Genomic DNA, 21152 nt, shown 5'->3' with positions numbered 1-21152 from the left:
AAACAAATACATATTAAATGCAACAAAAAAAATACATATTATCAAAATGAATATATGTTCAACAATATAAATTAAAAGTGTACTTATTGAAGTTGTGCCCTGCGAACCTTGAGATAATTGAAATCTTTTGGTATTCCATATAAATCAATATTGTTAATAAGTTCTTTTCAAGGTAGACAATCATAAAATCGGCTAGAAACTCATTTTCCATCTTGAACTGTTAAAATTTCTTGGCAACAACTGAATAAGCTTCACAAATACAAAATGCAAAAATATAAATATTTATTAGGTTTCACATATATATTAATTATAAACACAAGAACAATGGAGACAAATCAATGAAAAAAAATAAAAATTGGTGAGTTAGGGCTAAGGACTTACACTTATATTGGCGATGAAATCGATTTTGGTAGCACAAAATAGAAACTAGGATACTAGATACTTCCTTATAATTGAGGTCATATTAGAATACTTTATTATATGGGAACCTAAAGTCATGCCAATTCCATGTAAATTGTTACCCTTTCTCACTCCCACTTCACTATCTATAAGAATTAAGAAATACAAATTGTTAAAAGCAAACGATAAAATTAAATTAAGACTTTATTCATAGAAGACTTTATTACATTAGAATACTTTATTCATATATAAAATTCAACTAGACAATGAAAAAAAGCCAACAAGACCACAAAATGGATGAGGGCCCGGCCACAAGTGGGTTGTGTGAGAACAGCATGTGATGAGCTATAGGTTTAATTCCTCTTTTTTTAAAGCTACCTGGGCTACTGTAGGTAGTTCCGTCGGTGATGACAGAGGAAATTACTTCGCAGATGGGATGGCCTGATTTTATTTTATTTTTAATACAAGCAATTGGCAGAGTGGAGTTCGCACAAATATTTATTGGTGTTTGGGATTTCGAGCCCGCATGGGTGGAGTTGGAAGAGACTGAGCAAACACCTAATATATAACAAAGGAAAGTAGCCTTTCCCAACATCGATATCTCATCTTTTTTTGCAATCAAATGGATTCAACCACTAATGAAGGTGCCTCTTCTTTCCGCCATTCACGGACATATGATGTCTTTCTTAGTTTTAGAGGTGAAGATACACGCAACAATTTCACAGGCCATTTGTACAGCAATTTGGTTCAAAAGGGTATTAAAACCTTCATAGATGATGATCTAAGTAGGGGAGAAGAAATATCACCAGCGCTTCTCAAAGCAATTGAAGAGTCAATGGTTTCTATTATTGTCTTCTCTGAAAACTACGCAGACTCCAAGTGGTGCTTGGATGAACTCGTAAAGATTCTTGAGTGTAAAGAATCGAAGAACCAAATGGTTTTCCCAGTTTTCTACAAGGTGGATCCCTCGGATGTGAGAAACCATAGACGTAGTTTTGGTCAGGCACTTGCAGGCCATGAATCCAAACTCAGAGACAACAAGGAGAAGGTCTTGAGGTGGAGGACGACTCTTACACGAGCAGCAAATTTGTCTGGGTGGTCTTTCTTGGACGGGTATGTGGCAAACTATTATAATTTAGTCACAATTATCTCATGCTGTAAGTCTTATTGAATTTATATCCAAGAATTTGAAGTATTAGTTGTTTTTAAGAAGAAAAAAATACTAAGAATAATATGAAGATAGTTTTCTTTCATTTTGTGAGTGTTTTGTATCATTTGCCTTTTGTAGAGCAAAACATCATTTCATTAAATATTTTGTATACTTCTAAATGGCAGGAACGAATCAAAGTTTATTCATAACATTGTTGAAAGCATTTCCCTACAAGTATTAGATTGTACCCATTTGAATGTCGCGAAGTACCCAATTGGAATAAGGTCTCGTGTATGCGAGGTATATAAGCTTTTAGATGTTGGGCAAAATGACGTTCGCATGGTAGGGATATGGGGGACAGGCGGAATAGGTAAGACAACAATCGCTAAAGCTGTTTATAATTCAATTGCCCACAAGTTTGAAGCTAGTTGTTTTTTGAAAGATGTTAGAGAAAGATCAATACCATATGGAGGCCTAGTCGAACTACAAAATTGTCTTCTGTATGAGATTCTAAGGGGAAAGGAATTAAGGGTGACCAATGTTGATAAAGGAATCAATGTGATTAGGGATAGGTTGAGGGGCAAAAAAATTCTCTTGATTCTTGATGATGTAAATGAACTGAACCAGTTAAACACATTAGTTGGAGGATTTGATTGGTTTGGTTCAGGCAGCAGAATTATCATAACAACAAGAGATAAGCATTTGTTAAGTGCGCATGAAGTCAATCAGATATACAAGGTCAAGGAATTAGATCCTCATGAAGCTCTTCAGCTCTTCAGCAGTTGGAATGGATTCTCAAGAAACAAACATTTGCATGAGGAGTATGAGAAACTCGCACAAACTATTGTACACTATGCTCAAGGCCTTCCATTAGCTCTAATGGTTTTTGGCTCACTTCTACTTGGTAAAAGTGTTGATCAATGGCAATCTGCATTAGATGGCTATAAAAGAGTTCCAAACAAAGAGATTCAGGAAATTCTCAAAATAAGTTATAATGCATTAGAAGAGCATGTGAAAAATGTTTTCCTGCACATCGCTTGTTTCTTTAGAGGGGAAAATAAAAACTATGTGATAGAAATACTAGAAATTTGTGACCTCAACCCTAAGTATAGTATTGTATTGCTCGCGGAAAAGGCCCTCATAAATATAGATGAGAGAGATTGTATTGGGATGCATCACTTGCTAGAAGAAATGGGTAAAGAAATAGTTCGCCAAGAGTCACCATCCGAGCCAGGAAAACGAAGCAGATTGTGGTTTTATGAGGATATTTGTCATGTCCTAGAAGAAAATACTGTAAGTACTAAGTAGATTATATACAATATGAATATATATACATAAATAATCAACTTGACAACAAAGAAAATCTTATCATCGTTTGATACTATTGCGCTTTCATACTAGGGGACGAGTAAAATTAAAGGCATCATGATGAATTTTCCAGAAGAACATGAGATATCCTTGAGTGCTAATAGCTTCTCAAAGATGAAAAATCTTCAACTTTTCATAAATAGAAATGCACGATTTTCTGAAACTCGTGTGGATTATCTCTCCAACGAGTTGAGGTTGCTTGATTGGCCTGAATGTCCGTTGCAAACTTTTCCATCGAGTTTTAATCCAAAGAAACTTGTTGAAATCAATATGCCTCGTAGCAGCTTGTCACAACTTGGAGAAGGATTCAAGGTACGTGTTTTCAATTTATTTTCATACATTGGTATTTTCAAGAGTTTACTTTATGAAGTTGTTGTTTACATCTCTTTAAGTAAAGCTTATCGGTTGATCTTTTTCTTTTCCCTTTCCATAGAGGTTGCAGAATCTAAAATCTATGAGTTTGGAGGGATGCAAGTTCCTCACAGAAACCCCCAACTTCTCTGGATTCCCAAATTTAGAGGACTTGAATCTAAACTACTGTACAAGTTTAGTTGAGGTTCATCCTTCTGTTGGATTCCTTGATAAGCTTATTTGCTTGAGTATGAGAGGATGCCGTAAACTTACGAAACTTCCAGGAAGGGTTCACTTAAAATCTCTGGAATCTATAGATCTTAGTCGTTGTGGAAGTCTAAAAAATTTCCCTGAGATTGTTGGAAAGATGGAATCATTGGGAGAGATGAACCTATCCCGCACTGCCATCGAAGAATTGCCTTCATCAATCAGATATCTCATTCGTCTGTATTCGTTAAAGTTAAGCAACTGCAAAAACTTCACAAATCTACCATGCAGCATTTATGAGTTACAGAATCTTCAATTTGTTTATCTTCGTGGATGCCAGAAGCTTGTGAGATTTCCAAATAAGGTGATTCCAACCAACTCAAATGACATTGCTGGTTCTTTAACGCTTCCCAATCTTTCCCATTTATATATAGAAGGAGCCAATTTATGCGAAATCGATTTCCTTTGGACTCTTGATTGTTGGTCCAGATTATGCATACTTGATCTTTCAGGATCCAATTTTGTTAGACTTCCCGAATGGATTACCAAATTTGTCAACATGCAAAAACTGAACTTGGTTGGCTGCAAGAGGCTTTTAGAGATTTCAGATCTTCCACCAAACATACATTCAGTAGATGTGAGTGGTTGCATATCATTGGAAAGATTTCCGAAATTGCAAAACATCTTGGAAGGTAAAGAGTTACAGAGGCATATAACGATGGACTTGTCTAATTGCTGGAGACTGCTCGACATTGCGGCTCATTTCTCTGATCACTTTCTGATCGCTTGTAAGCAATTGTCAGTCGGGGTCGTATTTCCAGGAAGTGAAGTTCCAATGTGGTTCAACTGTCGTAAGAATTTGAAGAAGCCCGTAAAGAACTGTGACATTTCCTTCGAAATCCCACGAGATTTCAGACGGGAAAAGAAAGGATTGGCTCTCTCTGTTGCTTTTGAAACGCCATCTAGATTCGGTACTTTATATGCCGTTATTCACATCAATGAAGAACAAATTTATGGTGTTATGTTTGAATTTGGTTCAACAATGTTTGAGTCAACTCACGTGTGGCTGCTCTATGTTCCATTTTGTAAGATGGATGAGTATGCAAAGCTAAATCAGTCTACGTGGCCGCTGCCGCCTTTTATGTGTCGAGCTAGTTTTTATCGACATTATGATCCACTGTATTTTAAAAGCTGCGGAGTCCACCTGGTAGTGCCACAGGATGGTGGAGATATTCGTTCGTCTCGTCTCGTCGGTTGCAGTGAGGAAGGAGGAGAATGATATTGGGGTCGATATTCAAGACTAGTTAGAAGAAGAAGAAGAAGTTCTGCCAGGAAGTCCAGAGAATAATATACTTTCAAATTATTAGATTTTGTAAATTAATTTGTAACTCCTTGTGGCACCAACTGAGTTTACATGAAAGCAATGGAGCTCTGTTATTATTAGATTTCGTTCATGCCATGTTAGATCAAGAAGCTCTGTTAACTGAGTCTATAAAATAATAATAATTTTTATTGCAATGTTGGAATCAGACAAAAGATAAGATGCAATGGAATATTATTGATGAATAGTAATATGCCAAGTCGCCCACAGTCTAAAGATTGTGCCCACGGGGAAACTTTTCATTCACTCAAAACTCTCATACCCCCGCTTCTAGTCTCTCTCTCTCTCTTCCCAAGGAATATTCCTAAAACTAAATCCCGCGTGCGAGCCTATAACCAACGGCTGTCTGTGACACACTGTTTGTTCTTGTCAAAATCTATTTGCCTCAGAATCTGACCGCATGCCCTCACAAAATTCCTTAAGCTGCTCAAAATCTTTTTGCCTCAGAAGAGAATACTTGTGAGCTCTATTTCGTCAGTTAATTTCTCTCTTCTTGCATAATTTACGGCGGAACCAGGAATTTTTCAACAGGTGGGTTAGCTAAAGTTATTAGCTTAAAATTTAATGATTATTTTTTTTAGTAGTTACAATTTCTATAGTCTTTGTAGAAATAAAAGTAAACATTAAATCATATAAACCATGCTAATTCATAGTTCCATAAACTAAATTTCAATAAGTTTTAACATAAACCAAATAGGGTTTAACACCATAGTGGATTGAACATCTAAGGCTTTTTACCTAGTTTGACCATAGTTCCTTCATGCATTTATATCATACATGAAAAATTGTTTGATGTAAAAATATTGACTAAGTATGAAAAATGGGTTTTTAGAATAATCATTTTTTGAAGATAATTTTTGGCGGCTTTTATTCCTCACACATCAAATAAGAAAACTTGATTTTATGGGAATTTAGTATGAAGTATATATTGACTTAATGAGCCATCATTTTTAGCCTAAATCGTATTTTGCACTAAAACCGATTTTTCATATTTTGATTTGATAGGAATTTGATTTTCTAGTATTTTTATTTGAATCCAAATGGGGGGGTACTTCCTTATTTACATTGTAAACTTAAGTAAATGGAGTAATATAAAAATAAATAAAAGTAAAATGACAAAGACATTTACTTCAATGTTGAAAGTGGAAATAAGGTAATCTGTACACTGCCACTGACTGGGCTAATATTGAAAATAAGTTAAATATATAAGTTATATTTTTTTTTTCTTAAAAAACCACACTGGGCTACAGCCCACTGTAGCCCTTAGTGTGGTTCCGCCCACAATATTCTTGCAACCTTGACCCTTTTCATACCATACATTGCCATTAACTACCTGGATCGACTCTTATACAACCTCGATATTTTGGTGATTAAAGAGCTTGAGGGTTTTCTTTAATGTGGTGAAGGAGGCAACAACTTGAGGGTTTTCTTTAAAGTCAGGAAAAAAAAATCGATATTAAAAAAAAAACCGCCTAGACCCGCTTAGGCCGAATTATTTTTAAATTTTTTAATTTTTTATTTCTAATTCTATCTCATTTAATTTGTGGTGATACACTGGAATTGGTGTAATTGTTTATAGTTGGTGCTCTTCGTTTTGAAATATGAAGCGGACAAGTGTGGAACAATTGTTAGAGTTGGCCTCCGTCTTGTGAACTGTTGATATTAAACAGTTAGTGAGTTAGGTGTGCAAAGCACGTGAGTTGTTAGTAGTGAGGACGTTAGACAGCTGGATTGGTTAGACGGTTAAGCCCTGCTTTATAGGTATAAAGTGTAATAGTGCTATAGCTAAAAGGAAATTAAGCAATATAGAAATCAAGATTGCAATTTCTCTCTGTTTATCTTTCCCTCTTCTTCTTCAGATCTCTTTCTCATACTTCTCTGAATATGTTGGTTAACATGGTATCAGAGCCCTCAGTGGCTTTCACATAATCAATCGATCCTTTCTACGCTTTCTCTGGCTGCCATTTCACTCCTTTCCTCCTTCTCTTTTCTTCCCAGTTCTCTCATTTTCTTCATTCAATTGCAATTCTAGGGTTCTCCCTGCTTCATAATGGCCTCTTCTCCTTCCATCAAGATTGATGGCCTGCTTAGTATGGTTACCATTCGTCTCGGTGACAACAATTTCTTGAAGTGGAGTTTTCAATTGGAGTTTGTGTTGTAGGGGTATGAGCTTTTTGGGCATTTCGATGGCTGTATCTCTCAGCCACCAAAATTTGCAATCTTGGACGAAGAGGGTGTTACATCTCAAGTCACTGCCGGTTACAAGGAATGGCTGAAGACTGACAAGGCACTTCTTAGCTTGCTCATCGCCACTTTGTCGGATTCATCCTTGGAATATGTCATTGGGACTAAGACGGCTCGAGATGCTTGGCTCAATTTGGTGGATCTTTATGACTCAGTTTTCACGAGCCCTTATTAATCACTTGAAGACTGAGCTTTAAACCGCTCAAAAAGGGGGGGAGGGGGAGGGGGGCGGGATTCTATTGAAAGATTTCTTCTTCGTTTAAAGCACGTTCGAGATCAGCTTGCTCAAGCCGGTGTGAAGGTCTGAGATGACGATTTCATGATTGCTACACTCAATGGGCTGCCTCCAAGGTCTTAAATATCGATAGTTTCGGAAATAACGGTGGTTCAAAAACACGGAAATATCGATACCGATAAAAATTGGATAAAAACCACGGAAATTATGATAAATACATGGAAATTTTTAATGAAACTTTAGAAGAAGTTTATTTAGTCAATCATCTATTATTTTGACACAAAAATTTGGAAAGAAATGCATTGCATAGTGGGTTTGAGTGATTTAAGTTGATTATATTGCGAGCTGATAAACTCTGTGACTTTGAAAATTTGGAGTAATTAATGAAAGAGAATTAAACATCCCCTAGTAATTTATTTATCATTTTTTAGTACAATATTTTACACTTTATAAATTGCATGGTAAGATACATGAGTAAACTTATTTCACGTTATTCACTGGACATGGTACACGTTCTTATATTTATTACTTATCAAAAATTGAAAAATAATTAAAGATGTAAACCAACTTGATTTGTCATGAAAATTAGGCACTTTACCATGCTTAAAAAATAATAGTGAAGATTGAAAATTAACTAAGAACATAAATAAATTTATCCAAGGAAGAATTAAATAGAAAATAAAGAAAATGATTATAGAGATTTAAGTAATTAAGCAACAATTTATTTCACGTTATTCACTGGACATTGTACACGTTCTTATATTTTTTATTTATAAAAAATTGAAAAATAATTAAAGATGTAAACCAACTTGATTTTTCATGAAAATTAGGCACTTTATCATGCTTAAAAAAATAATAGTGAAGATTGAAAATTAACTAAGAACATAAATAAATTTATCCAAGGAAGAATTAAATAGTAAATAAAGAAAATGAGTATATAGATTTAAGTAATTAAGCAACAATTTGAAGGGGAATTTAGTAATGTAAGTACTTATAATGAATAATAAAATAATCAATAACATTAAATGGATTAAATAGAAAAGAAATATTAAGTAATTAAGTAACTATAAAACAATAAGTAATTATGTTAATTTCTATTTTAAGAAACAGCTTGCAAGTATTATAAATATGAGGTTTCATAGTTTATAATCACAAAGTGATGACTAGTGTGGTGGTTATGAAGCTACATATCTTGGAATGAGGAGGGGTTCGAACCCCAATGCGCGTGTGTGAGTGTATTTATGTGAGTTCTTTAATTTTTTACCATTTATCGTTCCCGAAATATCGGTGAAATTATCGATAAATTGATGATAAATTGGTGGAAATGTGCTAAAATATCGCATCCCCAAAAAAGGTGAAATTATCGATATTTTGTTCATTGGCTGCCTCCTAAATATGTAACAAAATATTTAATTTCCTGAAATATAATATATATATATATATCTATCTATATATATAAAGCCAAAGGCAGAGAATGGTGAAACATTCAAAATACCAGAAAATGCCATTGGTTAATGCAAACATTAAAAATTGAAATTATTAATTAAATGAGGATACTATGGTAAATTCACACTTTTTCATATTAAAAAAAATTTAAAATTAAAAGAAAAATCAAATAATGGATCCTCTTTTTATGGAACCCAACCACCCATTATCTTTTTTAATTCTAAAATAAATTTAAATTTTTTTAAAAAAAGTCTCTTGCGGGCGCGAAAGCGCGTGCGAAAAGGCTACTATATATAAAGCAAAATGCAGAGAATGATGAAACATTCAAAAACCCCGAATATGCCCTTTGTCAAAGAAAAAATTAAAAGCGCACAATTTTAATTAAAGCAGGGTACAATTGTAAAAGAACAATTACGCAGAACTTTAATTAATTTAAAAAGAAAACAAAATAAGTACATACCCATTACAGAGCAGTTGCTCTTCTTATCAGTTTATTCTGGCACGTTCTATTGAAATAGGATTAAGGATTTAAAAAAGAAAACTGAAAAGAAAACTGAAACGGTCGAAAACCCACCACGACCCTCAAACTTGGAACACTTTTCCTCACTCACCCATGTTTTGCAGAGCAAGAATCCTCATCTACTCACTGCATAATAGTAAGGGGGCAAACGGATTCAGCATCACCAATTGTAGAAAGTGGACGAGGATTAACTCTTCCACTGATCGATTATACTAATTCAGTTCTGTATTTCGTACAAAAAGGTTTGAGGTTTTCTTTTGTTTTTCTACATTCGTTTCTTCCTTTGTGATGTCGAAAATTGAGAAGTAAATCATAAATTGAGTTTGGTTTGTTGTTATAGTGAGGAAGATTGAAGGAAAAAGAACTTCAGCAATCAATATAGGGGTACGTATCTCTCTTTAATTTTGGGTTTTTTTTCTTTTCTTTTTGAATGGAATTCATCTTCGAATTAATCATATTTGTTAGATTATTCTTGCATGTCGTGTTGTTTCTCAAATAAGGGTTCTTCATCTGCTATCATGCTTGAGATTTTTTCTTATGATCTTTTCATCCGTGAATACATGACAGAAATGAAAATTTGATTTTGTAAGGATCAGAGAATTGTGCAGCAGAGTTTTGGTCATTCATTTGTTTTTGAATTTGCAATAGCAGTGTTAATTGTATCATGGTTTCTTCTTTCTGTTGTTTCGTAGAGCAAGAATCCTCATCTACTCACTGCATAAAAAGGTTGGAGGTTTTTTATTTTTTTTTTCTAGGTTTGTTTCTTCATTTGTGATGTCGAAAATTGAGAAGTAAATCATAAATTGAGTTTGGTTTGTTCTTACAGGGAGGAAGATTGAAGGAAAAAGAACTGGAGCAATCAATATTGGAACCCCCAGTCTGCTCATCAATCTGGTAGTTCATGTCTTTGTGTGGCTGATTTTCTCTTTACCTGTGTTTATTCCAGAAAATTGGTATAAAATTATGGTATGATTTTGTGTGCTTATTTTCGTTTTTTCTTTTTGTGAATTTTCAGTATTTGTAAGATGTTGCTGTGTATGTTGATTTTGTTGCCATTTTGGTTGCAGATACTGATGATGACAGCTACAGGCCTTCAAAAAGGGTGAGGGCTGATTTCAGGCCTCCAAGAAGCTGCGACGATAATGATGGAATGCAGAGTTCACCGAGAAGATCACAGCACGGAAACTCCAGAGAGGATGTCCCAATGACTGACCAGACTGATGATGATGGCTATGAGGTTTAGTTATACAAATCATGCTTCTGACTTGGATGACCTTTTACATGAATTTCTTGAGTAAATTTCTTCAAGCTTTTCTCATTTTACATGAATTTCATGTGCAGGATGATGATGACTAAGAAGCCAAGTTTGAGATGTATCGTGTTCAGGGAACACTCAGGAAGTGGGTTACTAGAGATGAAGTGCGAAGATTTATAGCCAAGAAGTTCAAAGAATTTCTGCTCACCTTTGTGAAGAAGGGTTCTTCTGACATTGAATATGTGCGCCTCATTAATGAGATGGTATTAGGTAAGGGCTTAGCTTTATTTAACTGGCTCTTATGCTCTGTTAACTGTACATTGGCCATTTGTGCTTTTTATCTCAATGTGTTGTGCAAGCAGCAAGCTGCAAGCTACATAATGCCTCGGATCTTTAATTTGAATTTTGAATCAATTCACTGTTGCATTTTGTAGCCAATAAGTGTAGTCTGGAGATTGATTACAAGCAATTCATCGGTACTCATCCCAATATTGCCATTTGGTTGGCTGATGCTCCTCAGCCTGTCCTGGAAGTCATGGAAGATGTTGCCAAGAATGTGGTGTTTAGTTTACACCCCAATTACAAACGTATCCATCAAAAGATCTACGTTAGGATAACCAACTTACCTGTTTACGATCAGATTCGCAACATTCGGTATTGTGGAGATTTTTTTTTCTTCTTTTGTTGCTACATCTTTCCTACCTTTTTCCTTTGAGGTGAAAATGTCATCCTGCTCTTATGGTGTGCAGGCAGATCCATTTGAATACCATGATTCGTATTGGAGGCATTGTGACCCGATGCTTTAGGGTCTTTCCCCAATTGCAACAAGTACGATTGCAATAAATGTGGGGCAATCTTGGGGCCATTCTTTCAGAAATCTTATTCAGAAGTTAAAGTTGGTTCTTGCCCTGAATGCCAATCAAAAGGACCGTTCAGTGTCAATATTGAGCAGGTGAATTTTACAAATTTACATACATTTGCCTTCAGTTTTCTTTTTGGCTGGAAAAATCTGGAGAGAAGAAAGGGAATTAACATTGAATGTTGTGGAGGCTGTTTTGGGAACTTATAATTAATATTGCACCTCAATTATGCTAGAAAAGGTTGAAAATGGGTTTTATTTTTCTTCTAGTTTTTGTTACTCCAGTATTATGTTTTTAGCCGCCTTTATATTATTGTATAGTTTCTGAGAAAAGGGATCAATTGAAATTTTTTTTTTTTTAAAGTTTTAGTTATCTGATAACCATTTCTCTTTCTCTTTAGTTTTAATCTGTATAAGGCAGCAGTTCCTTTCAGTTTTTTTATGCTTTCATCTTCTTCTTCTTCACTTTTCGGGGTCCAGTCATTAGTTCAAGAACTTGAAGTCCAGAATTGCTTCAATGATTTCGGTTCCATGCTTTCTGTTTAATAATCTTCAATCTGCAGAGTATCAATTCTGTAAATGGTACAAATCTCTCTCACACACAAAGCTATCCCTAATTTATGTTTGATTGACTGAAACTTGGCTATGGTCTAGGTCTGTGTTTATGTTTATGTTCGTGTTTGTAATTATTTATGTGTTTGACTTATGAAATTAAAAAGTTTTTAGAATTTTATCTCAACAGATGGAATCGCCTCTCACCTCTCTCTTTATGACGCATAAGGGTTCCATAAGAAGCAAAGGAAACTATATTTAAGGTTAATGATTCTTTATTTCGTTATATTTTGTATTTTAAGTTTCCAATCAGCATACATTAGTTTAGTTGGAAGATGATTTTTTTTACCTTTTGGGTTCTCTCAAAAGTTGTCCATTATTATACAATCCATTTTTTCCCCCAAAATTAGACTTTTTAATATTGGCTCTACTATAACTAGGTGTTCTGTTTTCTGCTGATAATTTGGGCCTCTAAAAGTGCCTAACAAAGCCATGGCTTTATTTCTCTACGTTCATGTGTTAGTGAGAATCCATGATTTCTATTTTTGTCTTTCTGGAAGACGCAGGTGGGTTGTTTCTGACTGGAATTGGGTGTTGGTTTACATTTGTTATTTGTTTACACTATCACTATTAGTTTCTTCTTTCTTTATGTTTATTTTTTGTTAAGTGTCCAGGTCATTTTAGATCCAGATTCAGTTTCATATTGATGTAAGGTGTCCAGTTCAGGCATCAACTTCTATTTTTTATGTTACGAAGAAGATTATACTTTGATTTTTTCTTCTTCTTTTTTCCTCACGGGATTATTTTTTATACAGGAATTAAAAGCAAAATGAGGATCAGACTTGGAGGGAGTTCAAGAGTAACATGAAAGCAGAACAAAAGGGAAGCATCATGGTGAGTCAACATAAGCACCGATCATGACTTCTTCGAGCAATGAACCAAAGTCGCTCTTCTTTGTGGACAAGTCCAAAGGTACCTCATTCATACCTTTGTTTTTTTGTTTTTTGTTTCGAGTGACATAATTGCCTTTTTATGCAGCTGATAATAACACATCCATAATGACACACTGCGATAGACTTATTCCGAAACATAAGTCTACTGGTTTGATGGATTGTTTTAGTATTCTTAATATCTTGCTTCATATTAAGTTTTTTAGTTGTTTTCGTCTTCTTCTCTTTTTTTTTTTTTTTTTTTTTTTGTGTAAATGCAGATCCAATTTGCTACATGAGGCTTCCAAAGAAGATAGTAGTAAGAGAGCATAAAATTGCTGCAGGAGGAGGTTCATGTACAAGCAGCAGCTAAAAGGATTTCAGGATCATAATTTAATTGTCATGATTTTTTTATTTTTTTGTTTTTTGTTTTCTGTTTTCCTTTTTCAATGGTTGCAATACTAGCTTCAATTACTATATTTTGGTGTAACGAGTTTTGTTTTAAATAAAGACTTATTCAATTGCATCTATACCAAATTCGGATCAATGATTAACTATGATAATTGTTATCAATAAATACAAAGAGGAATTTAAATTCGTTCTTGCATTTGTTTCAAATTTTTCAATATGATCAACTATGATAATTGATTTATTTTTATGAAGGTTATCAATGAATACAATACAACATATGTTACCAAATTATTGAAAAAAAGAATTTTTAAGGACAATTCAAACTAAAAATTAAAAACAGGAAAATGCTTTTTACCCAAGCTAATAAAAGGTATTTCAAATTATGGGAAAAAACAAGGAAAATTTTTAATTCCACCAAACAGAAAATTCAAAAAAAAAGAACACAAAGAATCCCCCTAACTCATAAAACTCATTAGACTAGCCTCTCTGCACACGCTTCCGCGTGTGTGAGAGGCTTTTTTTTAATCACGCGCGACTTACAAAGTTTCGTTTTAATTTTTTTGCAATTGTATTTTACTAGATGCCTATATCAACAATTTTAATTTTTTATCGCCCTTATTTTTCTTGATGCCCGTCTCAATGTATTTTTTTTCTCTGTTTTATGGCCTGTGAATTGTTGAGAGGGGCATCTAGAAAAATACAAGCAATAAAAAATTAAAATTGTTGATATAGGCATCTAGCAAAATACAATTGCAAAAAAATTAAAACGAAACTTTGTAAGTCGCGCGTAGCGCGCGTGATTAAAAAAAAGCCTCTCGCACATGCGGAAGCGTGTGCAGAGAGGCTAGTATATATAAAGCAAAATGCAGAGAATGGTGAAACATTCAAAATACCATAAAATGCCCTTGGTTAATGCAAGCATTAAGAATTGAAATTATTAATTAAATGAGGATAATATGGTAAATTCATATTTTTCATATTTAAACAAAATAAAATTAAAAGAAAAATCAGATAATGGATCCTATTTTTATGGAACACAACTACCCATTCTCCTTTTTAATTCTAAAATAAATTTAATTTTTTTAAAAAAAAGCCTCTCGCAGGTGCGGAAGCGCGTGCAGAGAGGCTAGTATATATAAATTAAATGTTTAATTTATAATATTATAAGTAAGAGGTGGCTTTAGCACATGCTAATATAGTAATTGACTTACAAGTGGCTATCATAAATATTAGAATATGGAAGATATTTTGTATATCTTATCGTCATTGGTTTGATGTAGTTATCCAAAACTTGGATAACAAGTTTGTTGCCAGCCAATAAGTGAACATTGGTTTGCCGCCTCTCTTGTTCTTTAAATAGGAAACCTTCTACATTAAGAACTTGCATAAGAATGAATGCGAAGAGAGAAAGAAACAGAGAGAAAAAGTAAGAGAGAAAGAAGGAGAGAGAGTGGTGATGAAATTCTTGGAGCTTGCTTTGAGTGATAGTATATGAAGATAGGTAGATGGGTTGTCTTGTCAATTTATTTTAAGGGCTCTCATTATCGAGGTGAGTGGTTTATGTAATGTGTTCTAAAAGTTCTTATTTTGTGATAAAATATGAAAACCATGAATTATCGTGGATTTGTTCTATTTACAAATATCTCTCTATTTCAAGTCAAGCATGTCTAATTTGGTGCAATCTTTCACTACATATATATATTGATTGGAATATTTATGAAGTATGTATTATTCATGGAACATGAGAACTTCAATGTTGGAGTATCCAAGGGATAGATGTACCACACGGGGACATAGGGCAGTGAGACCAATAAGGGTCACGTGGTTGGTTACATGCTATGAAGGATAACCGAGATATGAAGGGATGATGTGATATGATCTGGATTGGTGTATCTTTTCATGATATTTTCTAGAGTGTGTAAAAAGGCATTACTTGACTGACATATTACATAATCTACTCACTGAGCGGTGGTTGCTCATCCCTCACCCTGTTTAATTTTAACAGATGAATTAGTGAGCAAGACAAGGACTAAACCAGTTGAGGCTGAATTAGATGAGAGAGTAGAGCTTTATTTATTTCTTGTAAAGTTGTAAGATTTCGGATCTATTTTTTATTTTTCTTTTTTAAGAGAAGTTCATTTTAAACCATGTTTTGCCATTTTTTTTAATTTTATTTTAGTTTTTATTTTATCACGCACCGGGCGCGGGGTTTCCACCAACCCCCGGGTCCGGGGCGTGACAGATCATGACTGTCTTGATTGCAAGGGATTCCTTCATTTCTTTGAAGGAGTTCTGAATTGCTCGCAGCTGAACAAACTGCTGAAGCACGAATCTTGACCCACTCTGCTATGCTTACCTCTCACCATCCTTCATATGGGTATAATTCTATGGCTTCTTCTTCCACTGGGTATGCTCCTATGCATCATTCTCTATCTAATGGTATAGGTATACTTCCGACCCCTTCTGGTTCAACAGTTGCTTTTTATATGCTTCTAATACTCATAATCGATATTCTGGTTCGAGTGGTTCTGTCACATCCCGGATCGGCTCAACCGTAGCACGATATTGTCCGCTTTGGGCCCCCCCTCTCTGGCCCTCATGGTTTTGTTTCTGGGAGCTCACTACCAACTTCCCAGTGGGTCACCCATCCTGGGATTGCTCTCGCCCCCAACTCGCTTAACTTCGGAGTTCCCATGACTCCGAAGCCAGTGAGCTCCCAAAAGGCCTCGTGCTAGATGGATGCGGGTGTGCACATATAAGGCACATCACCCCCTCTCCGTTGGTCGATGTGGGATCTTACAGGTTCTATGATGTATAATGGGTTTAATGGCTTTGGTAGAGGAAAGTTTTCTAATGGGGATTTTGGTAAACCAGTATTTGCATCTTCTCCAATGTTTGGCTCCCAGGTATCTGGCTCCAAGTTTGGTTCTAACTCCTTTCATAAGAGCAACATTGTCCCTGAATGTCAGATTTGTTGCAAGCGTGGCCATACCGCTGTCAACTGCTATTTTAGGCATGATGCCTCTCCCGCTCAGGGCTCTGCACAAGTGATTGAATGCTAGATCTGTGGCAAGAGGGGTCATGGAGCTCTTGATTGTTTCCAGATATCCAATTACTCCTATCAGGGGCAACCTCCATCTTCCAAGCTCTCAGCTATGACTGCACAGAGCTCTTATATGCCTAATCATGTCTGGATTGCAGACAGTGGCACATCTCATCATATGGTCGCAGATGTTTCATCTTTGCATCAGGTTACTCCTTGTGAATATGCAGAATAGGTTACAGTGGGAAATGGTGAAGGTTTGGAAATTCAGGTTACTCCCTGAACCGTAATGGTATCTACCCTATCCCATGTACATTGACTCAGCCTTCACAGCCCAAGGCAATGGCTTTTCTTGGACAGAAGGTTAGTTCCTCTTTGTGGCATCGAAGACTTGGTCATCCTACCAATGCCGTAGTCAAAATGATGCTCAAGAATTCACAGTTAGGGTCTCTAAATGATGAATCAGGTGTGATTTGTTCTTCTTGCCTTCATGGGAAAATGCACAAGCTGCCTTTCACAGAGTCACATGTTAAAACTAGGATTCCTTTTTCTAGAATCCATAGTGATGTATGGGGTCCTTCCCACTTCAAGTCTCTAGATGGCTATAGGTACTTTGTATCATTTCTAGATGAATGTACTGGTTACTTGTGGCTTTTTCCACTATTCAATAAATCAGAAGTTTTCTCTAAGTTTCTTTATTTCATTGTATATGTTCATAATCAGTTCAAGGCAACTATTCAGTGCTTACAAAGTGATGGGGGTGGCGAATATATTAGCCATCTATTTTCTTAGTTTCTGTCATCAAAAGGTATTCTCCATAAGGTGTCTTGCCCATACATACCCTAGCAAAATGGGATGGCAGAAAGGAAGAATAGGCACGTTATCGAAACAACTATTACTTTTTTGACTAAAGCATCATTACCAGGGAAGTTTTGGTTTCATGCTACTGCTCATGCTGCTTATTTAATAAATAGAATGCCTAGTTTTGCTTTGGATAATCAAGCTCCATATTTTCAATTATTTGGTACGAACCCTACTCTTCACTCCTTGAGAATTTTTGGTACAGCTGTATATCCATATCTTCGCCATTACAATGTGCACAAGTTACAACCTCGAACTGCTTAGTGTGTGTTTCTAGGATATGCCACAGGATATAAAGGGGTTATTGGCTACAATTGTGCTACTGGAAAATGTATGCTCTCTAGGCATGTAATTCATGACAAGTCTATCTATCCGTGTGTGCCCTCCACTACTCCTAGGCAGTCTTCTGTTGTGAATACATCTCCTATTATAATTTCTCTACCATCTCAATCCCATCAAGATTCACAGCATGCAGTTAATGATTTATATAAGGATGAAGTTCCCTTAAGCTCTAGCTTCGTTCCAGCTCAAGCTATTCCTAGCAATGCTTCCATGTCACCTGCGTCTTCCTCATCATAGTCTGCGAATTATCAACCAGTATTTAGTGATCAACAATTACAAGTGACACTACCTTATGAAGCACCTTCCTCTCTTCGCCCTTCTCCTACTCCAGAACCAGTCAACACTCATGCTATACAAACTAGATCCAAGGCTGGTATCGTTAAACCAAAACAGTTTCAAGAGTATCAAGGCTATTTCACCTGTTTAACAGTAAATGTTGAGCTAGGTGAACCTTGTAGTTATAGAGTGGCTTCTTACTCAGCTGAATGAAGGCAAGCTATGCAGGAAGAAATAGATGCCCTTCAGTTACAAGGTACTTGGAGTTTGGTGCCTAATCCTGGCAGCAAGAAATTGTTGGTAGTAAATCGCTGTATAAAATAAAGAAGAATTCAAATGGCTCTATTGCAAGATATAAAGCAAGGCTGGTTGATCAAGGATTTAGGCAACAACCGGGATTATATTTTGGAGAAACGTTTAGCCCTGTCGTGCGGCATACCACAATTCGGTTGATTTGAAGTCTTGCTGCTATGAATCACTGGTCGTTAAGGCAACTAGATGTGAAGAATGCCTTCCTCCATGGAGATTTAGAGGAGGAGGTGTTTATGCACCAACCACACGGGTATGAAGATCCTGCTTATCCAGAATATGTGTGTAAGCTCAAGAAATCCTTGTATGGTTTGAAGCAAGCTCCAAGAGCTTGGAATGCTAAATTTACAGGATATTTACCGGCCCTTGGTTTCAAATTATCGCATTCTGATTCGAGTCTGTTTGTAAAACTCGAAGGTTCAAATGTTATAGTGTTGTTGTTGTTGTATGTTGATGACATTATATTGACTGGTTTTAATGCAGATTTGGTACAAACTGTGGTTGACAACTTGAGTTCAGTATTTGAAATGAAAGACATGGGTCGCCTTGCCTATTTCTTGGGATTGCAGATTGCATATCCTATCTCAGGAGGTTTGTTTGTGAGTCAAACAAAGTATGCTAAGGATCTTTTGCATAAAGTTAGGATGCACTGCTGTAGAGCCTGTTCAACTTCTTGTAAACCTCAGAATCAAATTCTGAAAGACAGTAGTGAGCTGTTATCTGATCCCACCGTGTTTAGGAGTGTCGTTGGGGCTTTACAGTATTTAACATTCACAAGACCTGACTTGGCCTATGCAGTAAACAAAGTCTGTCAGTATATGAATAGTCCTACTGATGATCATTGGTTTCTAGTTAAAAGAATCTTAAGATATGTTCAAGGTACTCTGAACTTTGGGATTAGGTTTACTAGTACCAGCCCTACAGCAAGTGATCCTTGGCAGCTGTCTGCCTATAGTGATGCCGACTGGGCTGGAGACATCAACACTAGAAGATCTACCACAGGTTTTGCAGTGTTCTTAGGAAATAATCGCATGTCTTGGCGGTCCAAAAAGTAGGGCTTAGTCTCCAGAAGCTCAACAGAGGTAGAGTATAGAGCTTTGGCAAACACTGCTGCAGATATTGCCTGGATCAGACAAGTTCTGCAAGATTTGAAATTCTTTCTACCTAATCCTGTTCGGTTCATTTTTACACATGATTTTTCATGTTATTCACCTATTATTTTGAGTTAGTTCTTGACATTTTATAGCTTTTTACTTCCTTTTTGTGTTTTCTTAGATTTTATCTTGGTTAGAATGAAAATGAGCTAAAAGTGCATTATTGGTTGTAAATTCTGATTTTGTTCATTTTCGTAGGTCAACTTCTTGGCCTTGGATCAACATGCTCTAGTACTCGGATGAGGTGAAGATCTTCATGAAACTTGTTCCAATGGATGTTAACTACAACATATCCAAATTTGAGCTTCATTGGACAAGTATTGCCTATCCAACCAATCCAGCATGTTACCACAGCTCTGGAAATCCGAAGTGCTCCAGCTTTTACCTCCATAATGTTATCTTGATTCTTCTTGTTACCATAACACTTGGTAACAAAAAATTACTTTGGTTGAGAGATATTATCTGAAACAAAGAGCATCTTGGTGAAGACAATAACAAAAGAACCCATCATGACAAGGGGACAAAGGCAAAGGCTTTAACAAAAGCAAGACTTTTATATTAAAAGTATGAGCTGGAAATGATGGGCAAGAGAGTGCAATCTGAAATGAAAGGGCTATTGAACGTGGGGGCATTCTATTATTCCACAATTTGCAGAGATTTTGGAGCTGGAGATGAAGCTTAGAGCTAGGGAGCTTAAGGAGGAAGACAAGGGCAACAAAGCAAGAAGTGGAAGAGATTTCCACCATTGAAGACCTTGAGCTCCCACTGTTCACAAAATTTGTAACTTCTTTCTAGTTTTGTTTTGAGTTTGTATTTGAAATAAGTATGAGGAACTAAACTCCATAGCTAGGGCTTAGGTTGAGGCCCTAAACATGATTACCTTATTGTTTTGATGCTTGAGTGTATGAATTTCTAGATATTGTTGATGAATTCCAATTCACCAAATTAATCTATCCTTGATGTATGTTCTTCTTTGATTGATCACCTTTGAAAGCATGCTTCTTGAGATTGTTGGGATTATGTGTATCTTCATGTTATCCTAAGCAATAAATGGATGAAGTAAGAATCATCCATGTGAATTGGTTTCTTGAATACCTAATGTAAACACCATGCTATTAGGGTTCTTGTGATGTTCATATTCTCTTTGAACTTAATGGGTTTTTCTTGTAATTGAATCAAAGTACTAAGCACACCTAGATTCGATTATAGGGAAGGCACAAGTATTGTAGCACTCGTACTGCACTTTACGTACATTAGAGAGAATCAATGCGTCTTGAGCCACTCGTACTGGTCTTGATTGCGAACATCTTCATCAACACGTTTAGAGTTCATCACTTGAGTATTCATGAACATTGGTAGAATTGTTTAGGGTGGATTCCGAAACCCTAGTGTTTGTTACATCTTGATTCCACTCTTTGATAATTCATCTCTGCCTTTCTTATTCAATTTCAAAGTCCATTTACTTTCATGCATTAGAATTAGGTCACTTGAACCAAAACCAAACCCCCCCCCCCCCCCAAATGTGTGTGTGTGTGTGTGCATGTTTGACACGTTATGTGTCTTTGTCACTGATTTTATTTGTTTCCATAATTGTTTTGGACTTTTGGTCCGCGTTGTGTTCTTCGTTTTTGTGTGCTGAATCCAACCGTATAAAGAACGTGAAATTTGGATAAACGGTTGGAAAGTTATAGGCAAAACACTGGACAAAGGTCGAAACTGGAAAAACAGAGAAACGAATCTGCCCAAAACGACCGGTCGTTACTGTTAGGCGACCGGTCGCACTGTTCACTGTTCACGGCACTGTTCACATGTGATAAAGTGGTGATAAAATGGCGATAGCAAATGCTGTTTGTGTTTTTG

The 21152-nt window shown here is 35.9% G+C and overlaps 2 protein-coding genes across 10 annotated transcripts; both read left to right on the top strand.

The window, feature by feature from the left end:
* The first annotated feature begins 713 nt into the window (after positions 1-713).
* LOC110772401 (disease resistance protein Roq1-like) lies at positions 714-4918 on the top strand. The gene is made up of 4 exons (XM_088246029.1): positions 714-1512; positions 1735-2842; positions 2951-3229; positions 3351-4918. Exons 1-4 carry the CDS (start codon positions 1022-1024, stop codon positions 4752-4754), a joined length of 3282 nt encoding a protein of 1093 aa, XP_088102155.1. The 5' UTR covers positions 714-1021; the 3' UTR covers positions 4755-4918.
* Positions 4919-9291: 4373 nt separating this feature from the next.
* Positions 9292-13417, top strand: LOC148292500 (DNA replication licensing factor MCM2-like). Of its 9 annotated transcripts, none has more exons than XR_015826430.1 (11): positions 9292-9543; positions 9642-9685; positions 9994-10027; positions 10128-10267; positions 10369-10538; positions 10643-10819; positions 10991-11210; positions 11306-11508; positions 12158-12230; positions 12783-12939; positions 13178-13417. XR_015826430.1 is itself a non-coding variant. In XM_088246033.1 (11 exons), the coding sequence occupies exons 6-8, from the start codon at positions 10673-10675 to the stop codon at positions 11397-11399; spliced, it is 468 nt and encodes a 155-aa protein (XP_088102159.1). In that variant the 5' UTR covers positions 9299-9543; positions 9642-9685; positions 9994-10027; positions 10128-10267; positions 10369-10538; positions 10643-10672; the 3' UTR covers positions 11400-11508; positions 12142-12230; positions 12783-12939; positions 13178-13417. The 9 variants fall into 9 exon arrangements, 8 of the variants coding, with proteins under 8 accessions (XP_088102159.1, XP_088102163.1, XP_088102158.1 ...); XM_088246033.1 differs by having other exon boundaries at positions 9299-9543; positions 10643-10826; positions 12142-12230; XM_088246032.1 differs by having other exon boundaries at positions 9300-9543; positions 10128-10195; positions 10643-10826.
* Positions 13418-21152: the final 7735 nt, after the last annotated feature.

Source organism: Prunus avium, chromosome 8 (genome assembly GCF_965620075.1).
Source record: "Prunus avium chromosome 8, drPruAviu1.hap1.1, whole genome shotgun sequence".
NCBI lineage: Eukaryota > Viridiplantae > Streptophyta > Magnoliopsida > Rosales > Rosaceae > Prunus > Prunus avium.
This window is presented reverse-complemented; position numbering and strand designations above follow the sequence as displayed.